The 22657-nt window shown below is 39.9% G+C and overlaps 1 protein-coding gene across 2 annotated transcripts; it reads left to right on the forward strand.

The window, feature by feature from the left end:
• Nucleotides 1–1916: 1916 nt before the first annotated feature.
• Nucleotides 1917–22202, forward strand: LOC115223146 (TATA box-binding protein-associated factor RNA polymerase I subunit B). Of its 2 annotated transcripts, none has more exons than XM_029793569.2 (13): nt 1917–2076; nt 4035–4123; nt 5540–5621; nt 6304–6407; nt 7726–7835; nt 9224–9436; nt 11335–11434; nt 14058–14187; nt 15161–15323; nt 16448–16491; nt 18641–18731; nt 20022–20113; nt 20991–22201. In XM_029793569.2, exons 1-13 carry the CDS (start codon nt 2064–2066, stop codon nt 21659–21661), a joined length of 1902 nt encoding a protein of 633 aa, XP_029649429.1. In that variant the 5' UTR covers nt 1917–2063; the 3' UTR covers nt 21662–22201. The 2 variants fall into 2 exon arrangements, with proteins under 2 accessions (XP_029649429.1, XP_036368036.1); XM_036512143.1 differs by having other exon boundaries at nt 2038–2076; nt 4041–4123; nt 20991–22202.
• Nucleotides 22203–22657: the final 455 nt, after the last annotated feature.

Raw genomic sequence — 22657 nt, forward strand, 5'->3', positions numbered from 1 at the left:
TTGGACAACATTGGTGGCTTGGAGAGGAAATGCCGGTATGCATGGGTGACTGCTGGTCTTCCATAAACAACCTTACCTGAACTTCTGCCTCAGAGGGTAACTTTCTAGATGCAATCCCATGGTCATTCATTTTGCCCTTTTACATCAGCTTCAGTTTGTATCAGACATCTAATAAAGAAGTGTAACAGGATGAGAGATTCCCGCACTGGATGGGTGCAGCCCGCATCCTTTACATTAAATATTAATCGATGAAAGAGTCAAGATTTTCCGTTAACTTCAACAGTAGAAACATTTATTCTTTGATTTGCAATATGAACATTTCCTTCCTCTGAGCGAATTGGCAACCTTGGAGCTTATCTGCAGTAGTCAAGAGGAGTGAGTCAATCCTGCCAGTTCAAGCATAGCGGAGATGTGCCACTAGGTAGCAGCTGGAGAGAGCTGATGCAGACACGTCTGTCTTGTTCAGCTGCTGGCGTCCAAGAGAGTGATACAAGAGAATTTCGCTGCTGTTAGTTTTCTGTGCATGCGTATGAGGGAACTTCCGGCAGGCCTTCCGGAAGATACCAACCCTGTGCATGCGTGCTGGAGATTTCCAAGATGGTGTCACTACAGAAGCTACTGAAAGAGGGAAAAAAAAAAGCATCTAGCAGAATAATGTGATGAGGCAGGTTTTCTTTGAGTTATGCTCGTCTGGCACCTGTGCCGGTGGCATGTAAAAAGCACCCACTACACTCATGGAGTGGTTGGCGTTAGGAAGGGCATCCAGCCGTAGAAACATTGCCAGATCAAACTAGGCCTGGTGCAGCCTTCTGGCTTCCCAGACCCCAGTTGAACCATCCAACCCATGCTAGCATGGAAAGCGGACGCTAAACGACGACGATGATGATGATGATAATGATGTTAGTCCAACTATTTTGGAGTTTTATGACAGTACTTGAGGGGTGCACTGCCAACTTTCAGGATGTTGTTCTCTCTGTTTTTCAACATTAGGTAGCATAGACTCGGGTGAAATTCCTCTCACCCATTTATTATATACTAGCACTATGATCTGGCAACGCTGGGTCATAGTGCTAGTGCATGCATATACAGCTGTGTGCGTGTGCACATACACGCGAGTACTGTCCAAGTCTCCGACCAATCACATACAGCTAGCTGGCATTCAATTGGCGTATCAAGTTTTGGGCATTTTGATTGGGTTTTGGATAGAAAATTCACAAAAAAGTCACTTGTATTGATTTTTTTAATGGCTTTGCAGGGTGACTGGGGAAATGTAAAGATGTGCACGACCACCCTTGGACGGTTTTGAATGACCATAGAAAGTGCGAGCCCTCTAACTGAAAAATTGTGGATTTGTATAAAGGACACACACACAGACATTTTGCCATTTATATATATAGAGATATGTGCATTTGAATGTAACAGGGAATGGCTAGCCTTTGGCCACTATTTGGATCACATTGTGTCCAGTAATCTGATTGGTTAGGATTGGCTGTAAATAGCAGCCAAAACTTGACTCTAAAACCTGACTAGTAGATAAATAGATAGAAGGATAGATAGATAGATAGATAGATAGATAGATAGATAGATAGATAAATAGATAAATAGATAGATAGATAGATAGATAGATAAATAGATAGATAGATAGATAGATAGATAGATAGATAAATAGATAGATAGATAGATAGATAGGTAGATAGATACATAGATAGATACATAGATAGATGATAGTCAGACAGACAGACAGACTGTCAGATAGCTAGATAGCTATCTGTCTGTCTGTCTATAAATATTTGGGTATATATGTACGTATATAATTGTGTATAATTATGATAAGAATATCAAATAATAATAATAATTATTATTAGATTTATGGTTATTAATAATTCATGAAATTTATGAACGAAAAGAAGTAAGAAAGAACCTAGAAACGTAGGAAGTCTTTACCAAAAACATCACAATTATGCTCCTCGGATAATCTATACATGCTCCACCCTAATTCCACTTACACCGTTCCTTCTACACCGTTTCACTGCGGAGCTGATTAGGTTTCATTGCTTCGTATTATGTCCGAACAAAGTAAGAAGTTTTCTTTCATTTTATTTACAAAAGATTCGTTTTTATCTTTCTGTTTTAATTAGCATTGTTGTGCAATTAGATTTTCCATGTCTTTTTCTTTTTCTATAGAATTTTGGAGGTGGTTCTTTGAACATGTGGGGGGGGGGGCATCTTTAGGGTTTATTTACCTCGAAAGTCTGCGAAGTGATCTCGACGGGGGTTGTTGTTTCGAAAAAGCGATTGCATTCCTTAATCTGCATCTCACTGTTAAAAATGGTAGCGACGTCTCCGAATGTTCGCACGAAGCCATGTCTGTCTGTCTGTCCGTCTCCTGCACTCATTCACAGACACGTGTTTATGTATGAACACACATATATACACATGTGTGTATATGTTTGCATCTCATGTCTGGTACCAACGGAGCATCACAGACGAAGAAAAGTTTCTGTGTACGGTGTGTGTGTGTGTGTGTCTGATGATGTCGCTCTTTTACTCAGATAAGATCAGGGTCAGCCCTGGGGTTGTTGGCGCCCCGGCCAAGCTAAACTTCGGCGTGTACAAGCTGACAGTCGTGGGAATTTCCTTGTCTTTGTCACGCTCTCCTTGGCATCCCTTAGCACATGGCGCCCTGCGCGACTGCCCGAGTTGCTGGTACCTTGAGCCCGCTCTGGGTAAGCTAGGGACCCTTTACAGGCATGTAAGGGTCCTTGAACGTCTCCATCAGTGTCTGAGACACATTCCGAATGTCGGTCGTCCCTGCGGACTCCAGACATAGGGCTGTTAGGTGGAGCCGATGTGCTGAGCATCAAGGCGATGGTGTATAGGCACCGTTTATGTTGGACTGGACGGACACCTTGATCAGATGAATGGCTAGGCTTGAAAAGGGCGCATAAATATTAAAAAGAAAATATATATCTTTTAAATTTGTCTACGGCAAACGTTTTGAATATGCAAATAAAGCTTCTATTCCATTATGCTGGCCTCAGTCTAATGATGCTGACTGGTTTTGGGGGTTGCATCAAGTTGTACCAGTATGATGTAGGATAAAGTATAGTAAGAAAAGCAATAATTCTTGGATGGAATTCCTAAACATTTAATGCATTTCTATGCACATTTTCACGAATCACACGTCCCCTAAGGTCACAGTCCAGAAATAATTAAATGGTCACCTAAAGAAAGTATCATTTATCAATTCAGACAATGAACGCCGCTGCCAGTACCGCCTGATTGGCCCTCATGCTGGTGGCATGTAAAAGTACCCACTATACTCTCGGAGTGGTTGGCGTTAGGAGGACATCCAGCTGTAGAAACTCTGCCAGATCAGATTGGAGTCTGGTGCAGCCATCTGGTTCGCCAGTCTTCAGTCAAATCGTCCAACCCATGCCGGCATGGAAAGTGGACGTTAAACGATGATGATGATGATGAACTCCAACAACTGATGGCAGACCTGTTTTATTTCAGTTTTCATTGAAGATAGTCATGCCTTAAATGAGACCGAACAAAGGAATGTACCAACCCTCCCCGACACCTGCAGATTGAATAGCAAAATAAGTGCAACATCACCGCACACACCTCCATCTCCGTATACCTACCATTCCTCTACTCTCTTTCCATCACCTTCCCCTCTTCCCCACCAAATACCTGCATAACTCAGTCAACCTTCACACTGCTGCACAAAACGGATAAACAGCCCCCTGTTAAACATCCATTAATGTTATATCACCTGAAGAAATGAATCCATGAAGGTGATCTTACCTGATGCCCATGGATACTACAGACTACGTTGTAATCATCCCAGGAATATGGACTATGATCTTAAGAAACACTTGATTTGTGGAAATGCGTGTAGTGATGCATTAAGTGTTTATAAATTCCATTCAAGGATTTTTGTTATTATTATTATTATCAAAAAATAAGGGAAGGACAAAAACTTCATGTATCACATGACTGAAATGTTTGCCTGTTTTCCATTTATTCAGCAGTACCAAAGTGTCCGGTATGTGATGAAACGGAGTTTGAAAATATCGATGGAATGTATTACTGTTTGACCTGCTGTAGTCAAATACCGGTAAGTTACTTAATGGTGTTACCATTTTCATTTTATTAAAGCAGTTGGTTTGTAGAATTGTTAGAACATTAAACAAAATACCTGGCAGGATTTAGTTACAACTCTTTACATTTTGAGTTCAAATCCTGCCATGGTCAAGAAACATTAAATGCTGATGTTGCTGCTGCTGATGATGATGATATTCACTTCTTCACCCATTCCCTATCTCTCACTTCCCCATACCCTCTCACACTCTCTGCTCATCCACATTTCCAGTTATTCTTTCCCCATTCACTTCTCTTCACCTTGTACCTTGAGAGTCCACGCACACACACATACCTTGTCACCACTATTTTTATATCTTTTCCAATCCAATTTGATCACCCCCCCCCATGTTCCTCTACAACAAGAAAACGGTTTTGCACTTGGTCCTTTGGTTGTACTTTAACCTTAGCGTGAAACTGCCCCTCTCAGTGTTTGCAGTCTTGCAGGCTGCATGGCAATCTCACTAATGCTGGAGGTACAAAAGAAACACCCTGTACCCTGCTAAAAGACGGCAAGCTGGCAGAAACGTTAGCACGCTGGGCGAAATGCTTAGCGGTACTTCGGCTGCTGCTATGTTCTGAGTTCAAATCCTGCCGAGGTCAACTTTGCCTTTCATCCTTTTGGGGTCGATAAATTAAGTACCAGTTACACACTGGGGTCAATGTAATCAACTTAATCCCTTCGTCTCTCCTTGTTTGTCCCCTCTAATGTTTAGCCCCTTATGGGCAATAAAGAAATAAGAAACGTTAGCATGCTGGGCGAAATGCTTAGCGGTATTTCGTCTGCCGTTACGTTGTGAGTTCAAATTCCACCAAGGTCAACTTTGCCTTTCATCCTTTCGGGGTCGATAAATTAAGTACCAGTTATGCACTGGGGGTCAATGTAATCGACTTAATCCGTTTGGCTGTCCTTGTTTGTCCCCTCTATGTTTAGCCCCTCGTGGGCAATAAAGAAATAAGAAACACCCTGTACCTGCTATAAAGTAGTTGATATTAAGGAGAGCATCCATTTAGAGAAGACATTGGAGCCCTATGTGGTTATTGGACTCATCAAACCCTGTCAAATCATCCAACCAGAGAGAGAGCTGGTGGTGGGATTGTGAGCTTTGACATAGTTTCTGGGTTGGTGCAAAGAAGGGTATCCAGCCATGCCAAATCCGACTGGAGTCTGGTGCAGCTTGCCAGCTCTGGTCACACCATGCAACCCATGCCAGCATGGACAGCAGACGTTAAATGACGCACTGGTCAGCCTGAAGCTATGCCAGAAGGCACTTGCTCAGTGTTGCACGTTGCCTTGGTTGAGTGACCTCAAAAAACAGAAAACTTCACTTCTTAACCGTGCAATAAACGCTTGCTCTTATCTCCATTTTGTCTTTCTTTTGTTTCTTTGCAGAAAGTCTTTGATACGGAAGTTGAGAATTATGGCCAAGAGAATTACCTGTTTTCATCTAAGCTTAAGAAATCACAGGCTGACGGTATGTACTCTTTACTCTCTTTTACTTGTTTCGGTCATTTGACACTGTGGCCATGCTGGAGCACTGCCTTTAGTCGAGCAAATCGACCCCAGGACTTATTATTTGTATGCCTAGTACTTATTCTAAGTCCTGGGGTTGATTTGCTAGACTAAAGGCAGTGCTCTAGCTTTCTCTGAACTGCTAAGTTATGGGGACGTAAACACACCAGCATTGGTTGTCAAGCGATGTTGGGGGGGGGGACAAACACAGACACACAAACATATACACACATGTACATATATATATACATATATACGACCGACTTCTTTCAGTTTCCGTCTACCAAATCCACTCACAAGGCTTTGATTTCAAATTTAGAATCCTAATTAGATTTGATATTCAACCACATTAACCCTTTAGTATTTAAACCAGCCATATCTGGCCAAAATATTCTGCCTGTTTTTTTTCATGTTCAAGCTGGCCACATCTGGCCTCTCACACTTACCCTACAATATTGTTCTAGAAATAAACAATCACTTTGTTAAAATCTCAAAGCTACAAGATAATGCAGGACTAATTCAAATCAGTGTGAATAAATTAGCATCACATTTCACAGAGTATTCTGAGTGCAAAAGGGTTCAAAATATTCTCCCTTCACATAATTATTCAATTGATTTTCCATTTCCACTTTTTTTTCTTCCAGTTGACAAATATGGTTGCAAATGGTCAACTATCGAAGGTTTCCAGTTTGTCATAAAGGAGCAAGTGAAGGCCTTGATAGCATTAGGAGCTGACCCCAGACTAAAGGTATCTATCTACATATCCAAACCAAAGTAAAGGTGTAAAAGAAATTTTGTATTATTGTCATGTGATGCATCTTAAATGCTTATTATTGTTCTTGTTTAATCCTCAATCAGTGCTAAATCAAGTACATCCTTGGATCAAAGACATTTCAGCCTTGATCACACTGTCTTTTTGGGTCTGGGAAACAAACGAGGATTTGCAACAGGAAAGGCACCAGGCTACAGAAAATCCGTTTTTATCCATTTTGATTGAATTTTGATTGGACATGGATATTAAAATGATGATGAGGATTTATATACCATAAACCCTTGAGTATAATCCGCATTTTCCCCCCAAAAATTTAAAGGTCAAAATCCCTAGTGCGTACTATATACGAGATTAAAAATGAAAAATATTTTCTAAGCAATGTCTGAGTTTCTATTTGCTGTCCGGCAATGTTTATTCAGACGCATTTTGTGATGTCAGGCGCGAAAATACCTTAAGCTAAGCCTGAAAGCAATGAAGTCATAAAAGAATCATCCATAACTTGCAATAAGCAACATTCATTAAACGTTATTACTGTTATTTCTTTATCTTCTGCAAACAAAATGCACAAAAAAGCTTCACGTTTGCATTATGTTATATATACAATAATAATGAAGGGCGTTACCGTTTACAATTTTACAAACCAAGGACGTTATATAGACCTCCTTGACTCAAGTTAGAGAAGGGGTGCGTATTATACACAAGGTTTAGGTTTTTCAGAGGTACAGCCCCATTAAAATCCCCTGCATATTATACTCAAGGGCGGACTATACTCGAGGATTTATGGTATATATATGTATTCTTTTATTCTTTTGACAGTGGCTATGCTGGAGCACCACCTTAAAGGATTTTTAGCCGATGAAGCTGACCCCAAAATTTATTCTTTGTAATCCTAGTACTTATTCTATCGGTCTCTTTTGCCAAACCAGTAACTTACAGGGACGTAAACACACCAACACAGACACACACATACATACATACATACATACATACATACATACATACATACATACATACACACACACACACACACACACACACACACACACACACACATGATGCTGGTGTTGCCTGACTGGCCCCCGTGCCAGTAGCACGTAAAAAGCACCCACTACACTCAGAGTGGTTGGCATTAGGAAGGGCATCCAGCTATAGAAATCTTGCCAAATAGATTGGTGCCTGGTACGACCTCCCAGCTTGCCAGTCCTCAGTCAAACTGTCCAACCCATGCCAGCATTTGTGATGCTCAGTTGTGAAGAATTCTTATTTTTAAAAAACTGTTTCTCTTCACTTTTAGGAAGTAGTCTTCGATTTGTGGGTTAAGTACCTGACCAAGGTCAAAGTTGCATTCCATAACAATACCCAGGAAGAGAAGCCTTTCATTATAAAATTTCCAACAAGATCTCGGTAAGTGCTAAATAAAATTATAAATTTTGAAACTTAATTTACTAATTAAACGAAAGAGACGAAAGATTTTCCAGTATTTTCATCTATATTTCAATTGGTTTGAATAACTGACAGCCATCGGAATGTGCTCTGAAGCCAGTAAACTGGCCAAGTCCTTAGAACATCTGATATAATGCCTCTTAGTATTTGTTCTGGTTCTCTGTTCAAACCCCATCAGGGTCAACTTTATCTTTTATATTATTTTGGGTTGAGAGAAAAGTGCCAATGCTTCTGGTATTTGTTTCAGCATTCTGCATTCAAATCCCATTATGACCTACTTGGTTGGTAAACTTAATCCATAACCTGGTTCAAAACCATCACCTGGCATTTTGGGTACTTTTAGCAGGTTCCAATCGGTTTTAAGCATTTAGTTTAGATCTCTTGTTCGAGGCTGCCTTTCTTCCTCCACCACTTTCAGACAAATCTTATTTCTGGATATGTACATCATACCAGACAGGATTTGAACAAGGAACCTTTATTAGATTTGTGACATACCTTTCCTCTAGACCTCTGTTATTAACCCTTTCGTTACCGTATTTATTTTGAGATGCTCAGTGTTTCTTTCAATTAATTTTAAATATAACAAAGAATTTAGTAAAATAACTTGGTTATCATTCAGCTAGTGTTAGGAACATAAATTGTGACTAAGGTTTGGTGGAAGATTTTAATTCAAAACTTATTAAAATAAGACATTTGTACTACAGAACCAGAGCCGGTTTCAGGCGGTTTAGTATCAAAAGGGTTTAACTTCTTGCTGCAGACCATACACTCAAGAAAGGGAATGTCAATATAGCAGCTATGTCTGCCTCTATAAACTCCCTAGTGTATGTCATACAGTCAAGAAAGGAAACCTTATCGTATCCAGCCAAGCTGCCTCATGTAATGTACAAATCTTCTTCAAATAACTTCCTAACACAGAAAGCATCTTCTTTTTTCCTCGAGATATCCGGTGCATTGTTGTACTCAAGAAGATCCCATCTGCCACAGCGGAATTGATACAAGTGCTGATGCCACATAAAAAGCAATTGTGCTGGTTCCAATAACAGAATGTGTCATGTAAAATGCACCCAGTCCACTCTGTAAAGTGGTTGGCATTAGGAAGGGTACCCAGCCATCGAAACCATACCAAAACAGACAATTGGAATCTGGTCAGCTCTCTGGTTGGCCAGCTCCTGTCAAACTGTCCAGCCCATGCCAGCATGGCAAATGGATGTCAAACGATGATGATAATGATGGTGATGATATGTATTCTTTTTTTTGTTCTTTTGCAGTTTCAGCTCAGAGCTGCGGCCATGCTGGGGCACCGTCGTTTGATATATAACCCATTGTGCAAACTTTTACAATTTCAGAGATGTGGTACAGACCAAAGGTGGATCACCGGTTGTGAAGCACATGTCTCAAAGCAAGGAGACCCCTGAGTCTTCACAAAGGTTCTGTTCTCACCGGTTCACCAAAAGTACATACAGCAATATTGAGCGGATGTCTATGGCGAAAACTATTGCTTTCTGTTACGTGGGCCTTCTCTATACCAACGATCTCACAATGCCCTCTGATATTGTCAGGTTAGTTTGTCTTTTGAATTTCTTTTTTACCTTCTGAATATGAAAGAGAAAATGGAAAGAACATTGTTGTTATTGTTACTGCTGTTGTTTTTGTTGTTGCTGCTTGTTTGTTGGTTTGTTTGTTGAGCAAAGCAGTCTTCATCCCAGAACTCGCAAGTAGTGAGAGAAGTCCGAAACGTGGTCCTTTGCTATTCGTAAGACCCGCAGAAGAGAAATCAGGTCAACCCCCGACACCGAGAGCATCGACGGATGGATAAATGCGCATCTAGGCTCAGCGGTTACGTAGGAAGTCGGGGACAAGAAACAGGAAGAAAGAGTGAGAGAAAGTTGGAGCAAGAGAGTACAACAGGGGTCGCCACCACTCCCTGCCGGAGCCTCATGGAGCATTAGGTGTTTTCGCTTCGCTCAATAAACACACAATGCCTGGTCTGGGAATTGAAACCGCGATCCTCCGACCGCAAGTTTGCTGCCCTAACCACTGGGCCATTGCGCCTCCTGCTGCTGTTGTATAACTGCACGGTCAGAACTGTTGGAGTAGATCTACGGTTAAAGACATTCCTGTCATCACCATCCTCTCTTTGTATGTAAAGGCAGTTATGAACTTATATGTATGTTTCAAAGTATGTAGATATTTTAATGGGTAACTGATGACGAGTGTTCTTTGTTTTTATATAGTATGTTTTTGTCTTTTTATTGTTGTTGCCTTCCCCAGAAATTCAATGTTAGTTCTACTTTGATGTGAGGACTTTAGTTTGGGACTTCATAGCAGATGTGAGATATCATCATCATCATCATCATAACTTCAACTTTTCCATGCTCGTATGGCTTGGACAGAGTTTACTGAGGCAGGTTTTCTCCTGCTGAATGGCCTTCCTGTTGCTAATCCTCACCTGTTTCCAAACCAGGTAATATTTCCCAGTGGCTTGAACACGTTCCTGTAGAATATTGGAAATGAATGACACTGCTTGTGTGACAGGGACAATCATTTACGACTATCATATGATGTGAAGATGAAGCGACACAGACCCCTACCCCCCAAGCTTTGCCTTCCATCCAGAATTATACTTGCCAGACTTTGGTTTTGGAATGCCAATATGTTAGAGACTGTATCTTTTGAAACGTTCAATGATTCAGTTGTTTTAAATTACTGAAGCCACAGCCACCCACACTCTTGTCCTCTTTGGAAATGATATTAGTCATACGTTTTAACTTATTCAAAGATGAATAACTGCAGAGAGAGGGAGAGAGCGAGCTATTCAATTACCTAGCTACTGCTACAAATTCACCAGGGGGAATAATCACTCTCTTCAATATTAATATCTTTCATCAGATCTTATTTTCTTTTTGCTGTTAATCCTTTTGATACTAACCTGTATACTCTTTTACTCTTTTACTTGTTTCAATCATTTGACTGCGGCCATGCTGGAGCACCGCCTTTTAGTCGAGCAAATCGACCCTGGGACTTATTCTTTGTAAGCCCAGTACTCATTCTATTGGTCTCTTTTGCCGAACCGCTAAGTAACGGGGACGTAAACACACCAGCATTGGTTGTCAAGCAATGCTAGGGGGACAAACACAGACATACAAACATATACACACACACATATATATATATACATATATACGACAGGCTTCTTTCAGTTTCCGTCTACCAAATCCACTCACAAGGCATTGGTCGGCCCGGGGCTATAGCAGAAGACACTTGCCCAAGATGACACGCAGTGGGACCGAACCCGGAACCATGTGGTTGGTTAGCAAGCTACTTACCACACAGCCACTCCTGCGCCTATGAGACTGATTTTGATTTTTTTCATTACAAACTTTGTGTTTAAAAATTATTTCAATTGAAACTTGCACTTAAAATGTCATGTTGATAAATTACCAATGTTTTATCTTAGGTGGATTCAGAATGGTAAAGTTCCTTACTTACACGTGTCTTCTCAGTTTCCTGAAAGATTCAAGTTTTTTGCAGAAGACACTGTCACTTTTAACCCTCCTGTGAGTATCACTGTCATCCCTTTTGTTACCCTATTTCTGTTGAGATGCTCTGTGTTTCTTTCAGTTACTTTAAATATAACAAAGAATTTAGTATAATAACTTCATTATCATTCAGCTAGTGTTAGGAACATAAATTGCGACTAAGGTTTTGGTGGAAGATTTTAATTCAGAACTTATGAAAACAAGACATTTGTACTACAGAGCCAGAGGTGGTTTCAGCCGGGTTGGTATCAAAAGGGTTAAGAATTGTTTCTCTATTATATATTATAACCATTTTGTTACCATATTGCTGTGTTTCTTTCAGTTACTTTAAATATAACAAAGAATTTAGTAAAATAACTTCGTTATCATTCAGCTAGTGTTAGGAACATAAATTGCGACTAAGGTTTTGGTGGAAGATTTTAATTCAGAACTTATGAAAACAAGACATTTGTACTACAGAGCCAGAGGTGGTTTCAGCCGGGTTGGTATCAAAAGGGTTAAGAATTGTTTCTCTATTATATATTATAACCATTTTGTTACCATATTGCTGTGTTTCTTTCAGTTACTTTAAATATAACAAAGAATTTAGTATAATAACTTCATTATCATTCAGCTAGTGTTAGGAACATAAATTGCGACTAAGGTTTTGGTGGAAGATTTTAATTCAGAACTTATGAAAACAAGACATTTGTACTACAGAGCCAGAGGTGGTTTCAGCCGGGTTGGTATCAAAAGGGTTAAGAATTGTTTCTCTATTATATATTATAACCATTTTGTTACCATATTGCTGTGTTTCTTTCAGTTACTTTAAATATAACAAAGAATTTACTAAAATAACTTCGTTATCATTAAGCTAGTGTTAGGAACATAAATTGTGACTAAGGTTTGGTGGAAGATTTTAATTCAGAACTTATGAAAACAAAACATTTGTATTCAGAGCCAGAGCCGGTTTCAGCCAGGTTGGTAATGAAAGGGTTAATCTTTGAGTGAATGTTGCTTTTAACCTTCTACTCTGTGTTGTTGTCTAGTCCCTTATCAGCACTGATTCATTAAACTTATGATTGAAGACACTCCAGCTAGGACAATCCCAACTGTTATTCTGATGTAGTTTATTTCAGGCTGGATAAAAAGTGAATCATTAGCACCTTGGGCCAAAAGCATTTCGTTGGTCTTTACATTCTGAGTGCTGGTTTGTGGTCGTACCAATTTTTTTTGACAGAGAAAGGTTACTATATCTAGCCATCAGTGTTCTAACTCCTTGTCAGTCTGGAAGTCAAAGTCCCAGAGGATCTTTGCCTTCCCCTTTTCGTCCATTACCTTTTCCAGTGTATGTTGGTACCAAGCGCCTGTTCCCTTGTATCCATACTTCCGGCATAGTAGCCAGTGAAGGTTTTGGACTACCTTGTTGAGTCTGCACTAGTATTCTTTCTGCACAAGGTTTTCACAAGCACTGCCAATGTGAGCCATGCTTTCAACCTTCTTCCCATACGTTCTGCAGAGGTTCGTTGCACTTGTGTCGTATATATCCCTTTTCACTCAGTTGGTGTTCAATGCCTGGTCTTGGGCAGCAATGATTAGGTTTTCAGTCTTCTGAGCTCAGATGCTTCCTGTTTTATTATTAACTTGTTACTTTCACAGTGGAACTGACCATGTAATTATTATGATTAATATTAAGATGGTGAACTGGCAGAATCATTAGAATGCTGGGCAAAATGCTTAGCAGCATTTCGTCCATCTCTATGTTCTGGATTCAGATTCTGTTAGAGGTTGACTTGGCCTTTCATCCTTTTGGGGGTTGATGAAATAAGTACCAGTTATGCACTGGGGTTGATCTAATCGACTTGCTCTCTCCCACCAAAGTTTCAGATCTGGTGCCTATAGTAGAAAGGATTATTATTATTATTATTATTATTATTATTATTATTATTATTAATATAGAAAGGATTGAGGTAACTCCTCCTGAAGATATAGAGTCAAAATTAAAAGAAGAGTGCCATTGTTATCTAGTGAATGATATTTTGACATCTGGCACCTGTGTCGGTGGCACATAAAAAGCACCCACTACACTCACGGAGTGGTTGGCGTTAGGAAGGGTATCCAGCTGTAGAAACATCGCCAGATCTGACTGGCCTGGTGCAGCCTTCTGGCTTCCCAGACCCCAGTTGAACCGTCCAACCCATGCTAGCATGGAAAATGGACGTTAAATGATGATGATGATGATGATGATGTGTGTCTTCAACTGGTTGAAAAAATAAATCTGTCAATCTACTTCATTTAGATTGATATTATTATTATTATTATTATAGATGTCGCACAGTATACAATATCGTGATGTTGTTGATTGAAGATATTGTGTCTGCCGATGGGGTTTGTAATGTTTATCAAGTCACAACAAGGACTTCAGACTGACAGTACTTTACGCAATATGCGTGCAGTTCGAAGTAATGCTGACTTTTGCAATACACCTAGATTGTAACGTATTTCTAAGGTTTTCAGATGTCTTTTCGGGTTGGGTGGTATCGAACCCAATGCTCTGATGACAATAGGGATAACTTTTATGTTCGACTCTCGTAGCTGCCATATCTTAGCAATCTCCACCCTCAGGTCTCCATATTTATCAACCTCTTCTCTTTCTTTCTAGAATATTCCAAGCACAAAAAGAATTCGTTTGTTGTGTGGTCGGCTGATTTACTTTTTGAAACTTAGTGATATTCCAAGGATACCAGTTTTGAAATTAGTCCACAAATGCATTTGTCGGTTACATTTGCCAGGTGCGTATATTTCATAACAATTATAAGGATTTATTTTTTTTGCTGCACACAGGGTAAAACAGAAGGGTTTTATGCATGGAAAACAAAAGAAATGCAAAACGGAATGAAATGAAATGAAACAGTCGAATACAGGGAACTACTGATATCTGACCCTTTATTTTTTAATCTTTTAAGGAGAAAAAAAAGGTACCAGTCCAGGACAGTGGATTGGCAAAATTAGTAGAGCATCTGTAAAGCTGCCTTTGACTATTTGTTCTGGTTCTCTGCAGTCTGACTGCAAATGCCTTGCAGTATCACTGGTACCAAGCTGCATCAACTCTGCCTTACTGTTGGGGGAAAAATTACTCGTGTCAAGATTTGCCTGAATGCACAACTGCTAGTGTTTCTGTGTGGTAAGTAGCTTGCTTACCAGCCACATGGTCCCGGGTTCAGTCCCACTGCGTGGCATCTTGGGCAAGTGTCTTCTACTATAGCCTTGGGCCGACCAAAGCTTTGTGAGTGGATTTGGTAGATGGAAACTGAAAGAAGCCCATCGTATATATGTATATATATGTGCGTATGTATGTCTTTGTTTGACCCCCCCCCCAGCATTGCTTGACAACCGATACTGGTGTGTTTATGTCCCTGTGACTTAGTGGTTCGGCAAAAGAGACCGATGGAAAAAGTACTAGGCTTACAAAGAATAAGTCCCGGGGTTGATTTGCTCGACTAAAGGCGGTGCTCCAGCATGGCCACAGTCAAATGACTGAAACAAGTAAAAGAGTAAAGAGAGAGAGAGACAGAGTAAAAGAGTAGGCCTTCACTTTGGAAAGGAATTTTTCAGGTGTAATTATGAGGTCAGCCTTCTGAAGACTTAAAATGTTGCTGCTGTTTCCATTCTTGTTTTTTGATAAAACTTCAATGACTGCCTGCTTCTTGTTGTTCGTCTCCTTCCCCCACCCCATCTCTCTTATCTTTCCTACTTTCATTACAGGACATTTTCATGGTTTGGCTGGGAATATAATCTCTCAAAGGACACAATTTTTCCGGATTAATCACAAATCTTTGCAATCTTTACCTCCAATGGAACTCTTTGCAATGGCTTATGTGATTATCCTTATAAAAATCTTATTTCGTCTCGATGGAATCAACGAAAGGTAAGTGTCTTTAAAAGAATTTATTTTTTGTTTTTTTCAATAATAATAATAATGTGTCGATGTGTTTGGATGCATGTCTTGCAAGCGTGTGTATAGATTTCTGTATTACCCCATTTGCACCCGTGTCTTTTTTCTTTTCCTATTTTTCAGTCATCAGGTTACAGGGTGGAGACAGAAGGTGTTATAACTCCAGTCACATTTACTGTTGAGGCTCGGTCTATTTTCTATTATGTGTGTGACTTCCATAATCTCTGGGTGTTGTGTCTCAATTCCCCATCTTCTATTTTAGCACTGCTGAGCTTTTCTCCTCATATTACTGCCAGTGTCCACTTACCCTCTCTCCTATCCTATGAACTGTCTCTCTAATGTGCATTGTTCTCTTCTTTCCACACTGTCCCTCTGTTCACCTTACTCTATAGCAGTGCTTTTCAAACTTTTTGCTGGAGCGGAACCCCAAGGAAACATTCCACTGGCTCGAGGAACCCCTGTGCAATAATTTAATAGTCTTATGCACACATATCTGCACAGGAGACTTAAAAATTACTGCCGATTTTAGCAGTTTTGTAACTTCTTGTGGAATCCCTGGACTGTACTGGCGGAACCCTAAGGTTCCGCGGAACCCTGATTGAAAACCACTGCTCTATAGACTGCATTCTTAATTTTGCAGTTTACCTTTGGGATATACTCTATACACTAATTCTCTTCCGTTGTTCATCATTATCATTACTTTTTACGTCCAACTTTTTTCCATGCTGGCATCGGTCAAGTGAAACTCTACAAAGGCAGATTCTGTGTGGCCTCATGCTCTTACTGTTGTCGGTCCTTCTTGTTTTCCAACTAAGGCATTTTTTCATTCCACCACAAGTCTGCTGTACTCTGGAACATTTGTTTACTGGAGAGAGAATAAACAATATCGGTCTTTCACTTAAATGGTGCTAATGATGATGTGCTAGATTCCCCCTCTCTCTCTCTCACCTATGTAAAGAAGCTAAAAGATGAGTGTTTTCATTGGGGTCTCCAATCCTTTCATTATCACCCTGTGACCACCACAAGGAAGAAGGGTTCTGACTTTCAGACTGTTGAATAATTGCTTATTTTCTTTTTTTTTCTCACATCAAATTTAGGAAAGTGTCCAGTTTTGCTGCAGAATATGCCAAACTAGTAGAAGGTAAGGGTTTTGAAATACTTAAAATGTCTCGAAGGTTAACTTCAGTTTTAGAGCTACAATACAATGTGTGTGTGTGTGTGTGTGCACGTGCATGTGTACAGAGAGAGGGAGAAAGAGAGAGAGAGGAAATTTGAAAGTTTTTGGTATTATTCATTAATAGTGGTGAATAAATAATGCCAGAAAATTTCCTATTTTATTGCAAATAATATTTCCATAATTCTTAATTTTGATATGTATTTTACACTAACTTACAACAGCAACTGAGTCTACATGTTGGATTACAATAGTGGAATAAGCAGATGTGCTTCATAAGGAAACAGCTGGGAGTTACCCTAACTTCCTTCAATAAATATATGTATATATAGGCGTTGGAGTGGCTGTGTGGTAAGTAGCTTGCTTACCAACCACATGGTTCTGGGTTCAGTCCCACTGCGTGGCACCTTGGGCAAGTGTCTTCTACTATAGCCTTGGGCTGACCAATGCCTTGTGGGTGGATTTGGTAAATGGAAACTGAAAGAAACAACCCGTCATATATATATATGTGTGTGTGTGTGTGTGTTTGTCTCCCCGACGTCGCTTGACAACCGATGCTGGTGTGTTTACATCCTTGTAACTTAGCGGTTCAGCAAAAGAGACCGATAGAATAAGTACTAGGCTTACTAAGAATAAGGGCTGTAACTAAAAATTACCAGGTATCTGGTCCATTTCTCTTATGATTTTGTAAATGTAAATATTGAAAAGCACTGAAAGAGGTGGTTAATAGCTTAATTATAATTGTAACTCATTATAATTGTAACTCATTACAAATACGTGGGTTTGCCTCTGGTGAATTTACTATTAAGGGGAGAGAATTACTTCTAGGTGGAATGAAAGACCATATTTATTTAATTTTTAATTAATTACTTTTAGGTTAAACTAAATAACGTGCATATTTAACTTTATTTTTTTTTCTCTTACATAAAATAAAGTTCTTAAAGTTCCCAAATTAAAAAGCACCGCCTGGTTTCTAGATGCCTTTTGTAGAGTTCGCTTTGTTGTAAATACTTTGACCTCTGGTTGCGACTACCATTCTCCTACCTGTTTCAGAGTCACAGGTATTGTTCTTCCTCCTGACCTGAAAATAAAAACTTGGAAAAGAAAGTGCTTAGTAGAGGTATTAAAACAATTGATGGATTAAGTCTACCATCCTGCTTGAAATAGAAGCCAAATTCTCCTCAAATGACACCACAACATCTTACAAAATCAAGGAACACATTTTTTAAAAAATAAGGTTGTAGTTACAGTAATTCTGAGAAAAAGATGAGATAATACAAAACATCCAATCTTTTTTGTTGTAATTACTGTATCTGCAACCTTATTCATATAATATCAGGGTAGACCCATTTCTTTACTACCCACAAGGGGCTAAACATAGAGGGGACAAACAAGGACAGACAAACGGATTAAGTCGATTATATCGACCCCAGTGCATAACTGGTACTTAATTTATCGACCCCGTAAGGATGGAAGGCAAAGTTGACCTCGGCGGAATTTGAACTCAGAACGTAACAGCAGATGAAATATGGCTATGCATTTCGCCCAGCGTGCTAACGTTTCTGCCAGCTCGCCGCCTTAAATCAGGGTAGACCCAGGAAGATGTGGGATGAAGTGGTGAGAAAGGATCTTCAGATGCTGGGCCTCGCTGAGGAAATGACAAGGGACCGGGAGATGAGGGGATTTGCTTTACTTGATAAGACCCATCAAGCTAAATAAAATTGCTGTCTTCCACACATACAGGTATGTCCTTCAGGTGCTGGGGCCACTGAAAAAGCACCTGTACCAGTGCTTTGTAAAAGCACCTGTGTCGGTGGTACATAAAGTGTACTCAGCACACTCTCTTATGGGGTTGGCATTAGGAAGGGCATCTAGCTGTAGAAACCATGCCACAACAGACAGTTGGAGTCAGGACAGCTCTCTGCTGGCCAGCTCCATGTCAAACCATCCAACCCATGACAGCATGGAAAGCAGACGTTAAACGATGATGATGATCAGGTCTGACTTGGTGTTAAACAATCAACACCCCACATTGCACACACGCCCACCCTCACTCTTGACATCTAATGTTCTGTTTTCTTTTTAGAGACGTTTAAACTTGTTTTCACATTTTCAGATGATAATATATTCATTTGGGAAAACTGGGCGAATCACCTGACTGCAGTTGCAAACAATTTAAAACTGCAACAAGAAACCCACAAACCATGGTAACGGAACTTATTTCACTCAGTTTTCTTCTGTGTATCGTCTTAACTCCTCCTCCAGTCTTCTTAATGTTTTCTTTTCCATCTCTTTCTGCTTTTCTCCTCTCTGCGCCAGATTTGTTCTGGATTCAAATATCCACTTTGTTCTTTCGTCTTTTGCAGTTGTTGATAAAAAAAAAATATTACCAATCTAGGGTAAGATCAATTGGTGGAACTGAGAGCTTTGGATGGGATGCCTGTAGTGTCTGTTCCATTCTGTGCATTCTTTGACTACAAGTCTCACCTCCTATCGCTAGAAATCAATAATAAGACTTCTGTAAAAGTTACAACCAACTCTTAACAATTAAATGGTCTGCATTGATATGATAACGATGCTTAAAAGACCCGTGGTTAATCAGTCTTGATGTTAAAAGGTGAAATTTGTTTTGTGTGTCAATTCAATGAACTGGAACAAACAGTGGCATATTTTATTGTTGTCCTTGGTCAATCCTGACCACTCCACTTATGACCATTCTGTAAAATTTTATTACTCAAGTGACTACATTGTCCAGTGAGATTTTTTTTTTTAATAAATAATCAGGTATGATTTGAGATGTAAAATTTATTTGACTACTTTTCCTAGAGATTAAGCAACTGCCTGGAGGTTTTCTTATTAGTTAACATAGTTAGGTCTTGTTGTTTAGTCTCTGTTCAGCACTGATTGGACAGGTCCCCTAACAAAGGTATTCGAACCATGACCACCCCATTTTTTTTTCCCCCAGACATTGTGTATTTAGATCCATATTGTTAAAATATGTCATTCCCTTTTTTAAGGTGGTAGGGTGGGCATTTAGCTGCTACTTCTAGCATGTTGAGTTTCCATGTAGAGGTTTTCCTTCCCTTGTTCCATGTAGTAGTAAGGTCTGAATTTACAGTTGTGCGGTTGGCATTTCAGTTTATTAAGCCCAAATGCACTTGACCCTCAAATATAACTTTTATTTTTTGATGTTGCTATTTTGTTTTTTTATCTTGCGAAGGAGCCCCTATGAGTTCACTCTGTTACATATTCCAGCTAAATCACTCTTAACTCACATGTTACTCTCTAGGAAAGCTGATACATTGAATGATGTAGTCCTGAGTTCTGTACTCTACATAAGAAAAACAATGGATTGGTCTGGAGTAGAGTGTTTTTGTCCATAGGCCTGTTTGATCTTGGTTGACCAGGTGAACTAAACAATAACAAGCCACTTAGTTTGTTGTATTTATGTCCCACTTTTTAGATAACCATCAATGATGTTTTTGTTTCTTTTTTAGTGCTACGACTATCATCCAAGATTTAGAACACTTTTTGGATCACTGCAAAGAAACATCTTTTTATAAAACCCGGATGTCTTTCAACTCAAACAGTAAGTTCCAAGGTTTTCCACTTTCTTTTATTCTTCTTGTTTAGACCGAAATCAAACTTGGTTTTAAACCTTTAGTTTGATTATTCATCATCATCATCATCATCGTTTAGCGTCCGCTTTCCATGCTAGCATGGGTTGGACGGTTCGACTGGTGTTTGGGAAACCAGGAGGCTGCACCAGGCTCCAGTCTGATCTGGCAGTGTTTCTACAGCTGGATGCCCTTCCTAACGCCAACCACTCCGCGAGTGTAGGGGGCGCTTTTTATGTGCCACCAGCACAATGCTTATTGATTCACATTGTTTTGAATTAATCATAGATTATCTCGTAGCTTTGAGATTTTGATGGTGTGATGGTTTAATGGAGAATAACATTGTAGAGTAGGTGTGAGAGCCTGGGTACTCTCTTTTTACTCTCTTACTTGTTTTAGTCATTTGACTGCGGCCATGCTGGAGCACCGCCTTTAGTCCAGCAAATCGACCCCAAGACTTATTCTTTGTAAGCCTCGTACTTATTCTATCGGTCACTTTTGCCAAACTGCTAAGTTACGGGGATGTAAACACACCACCATCGGTTGTCAAGCGATGTTGGGGGACAAACACAGATACACAAACATATACACACACATATATTTATATATACATATATACAACAGGCTTCTTTCAGTTTCCGTCTACCAAATCCACTCACAAGGCATTGGTCGGCCCGAGGCTATAGCAGAAGACACTTGCCCAAGATGCCACGCAATGGGACTGAACCCGGAACCATGTGGTTGGTAAGCAAGCTACTTACCACACAGCCACTCCTGTGCCATTTTAAATTTTTATTTCACCTTTCGCTGTAATCTCATTCTCTAAGTCTTTTTTTTTTTTTCTTACAGGGAAAACGGATCTGCACCAGTCTATAAATAGTCTTTTCCTCAATATTACTGACCACTGGAAAGAGTCGGTCTCTGATCTGGATTCTGGCCTTTCAAAAGATCTTTCTCTTTCCTCAGAGCCTTTCAGCATTCCTGTTAATCACAAACTAAAATTTCGGCAAAGCTCCATCACTTACAGAACGCAACCCAAAGTCTTTCTTCACCAAAACCGTTACAAATTATCAGACTCTACCATTCAGTCAGCAACAGAATACGAAAGCAGCGATGAGGATACTGAGATTCCGTCCAGTCAGATGGATCTTTTTACCACGGAACCTGTCCAGAAGAAACCTCGACTCCTTGCCTGCAAAGTTGTGGCAAACACTCTGAAGCAAGGCAGGAGAAGATCAATCGATACAAGCAATTGCAAATACTTACAAAGGAAATTGGAGTCACTCAACATCGACAACTCATACTTACCAGCTGACCCTGCAACGTTTACAGAATACCCAGATCGGACGTACCTATGGCTGGTTTCAGTTTGTAGTTATCTCATTGAAGAGAATAAGCTTGCTCTCAACAACCAAGTCTGCAACCTTGAGTGCCTTCTTAAATTGCAACCCTATTCGAGATCCAGAAAGGCTTCATTGATAAATATTTATCAGTATTTCGAGAAGGCCAGAAGCCAGTGAATGAACAAAATTAAAAATGTAGAGCAGGGGGTTGGTAAAGTTTTTTTTGGAGGAGGGCCTGATAGATATGTTTCTATGTCCTTGTGGGCCAAAACAAATAAAAAATTAAAACATCGTCTTACAAGGCTTTAGAAACAACTTTTTTTTCTTTTCCTAATTTTCTTTTCATTAAAAACCAGAAATGTACAAAAAAATTGACTCCCTCAAATGTCAGTGGGGATACTTAGAAGTAGTGGACAGTTTCTAACTTAGGTGACCAAGTGAGCAGTGATGGAGGTTGTTCTGAAAGCATAGCTGCTAGAATAAGAATAAGCTGGGCAAAGTTCTGAGAGCTGCTACCTCTGTTGGTAATGAAGGGCCTCTCCTTCAGAGCGAAAGGCAGATTGTATGATGCTTGTGTACAAACAGCTTTGCTATATGGCAGTGAGACATGGGCTGTGACTACTGAGGATGTGTGGTGATGATGATGATTGCAAGGAAGGATTTCCTACACATTTGATAACAAAAATTGGAATGTGCATTGTCTGAAATGCAGTGACGAGTTTTTTTTAATTAAACTGAACAGGTGTATGGTGACATTGGATCTGTTACCAGTTAGTTTACTTGCTTTTCTCAATGGATAAGTAAACCTTTTTTTTTGCCATTCATACTTTTCTTGTGGCACCTTGGGCAAGTGTCTTCTGCCATAGCCTTGGGCCGACCAAAGCCTTGTGAGTGGATTTGGTAGATGGAAACTGAAAGAAGCATGTCGTATATACATATGTATGTGTGTGTGTTTGTCACCCAGACACACAAACATATTTATATATATATACACACGACGGGCTTCTTTAAGTTTCCGTCTACCAAATCCACTCACAAGGCTTTGGTTGGCCCGAGGCTATAGTAGAAGACACTTGCCCAAGGTGCCATGCAGTGGGACTGAACCCAGAACCATGTGGTTGGTATGCAAGCTACTTACCACACAGCTACTCCTGTGCCTTTAAACTTTATATG

Source organism: Octopus sinensis, linkage group LG22 (genome assembly GCF_006345805.1).
Source record: "Octopus sinensis linkage group LG22, ASM634580v1, whole genome shotgun sequence".
In the NCBI taxonomy this organism is placed as follows: domain Eukaryota; kingdom Metazoa; phylum Mollusca; class Cephalopoda; order Octopoda; family Octopodidae; genus Octopus; species Octopus sinensis.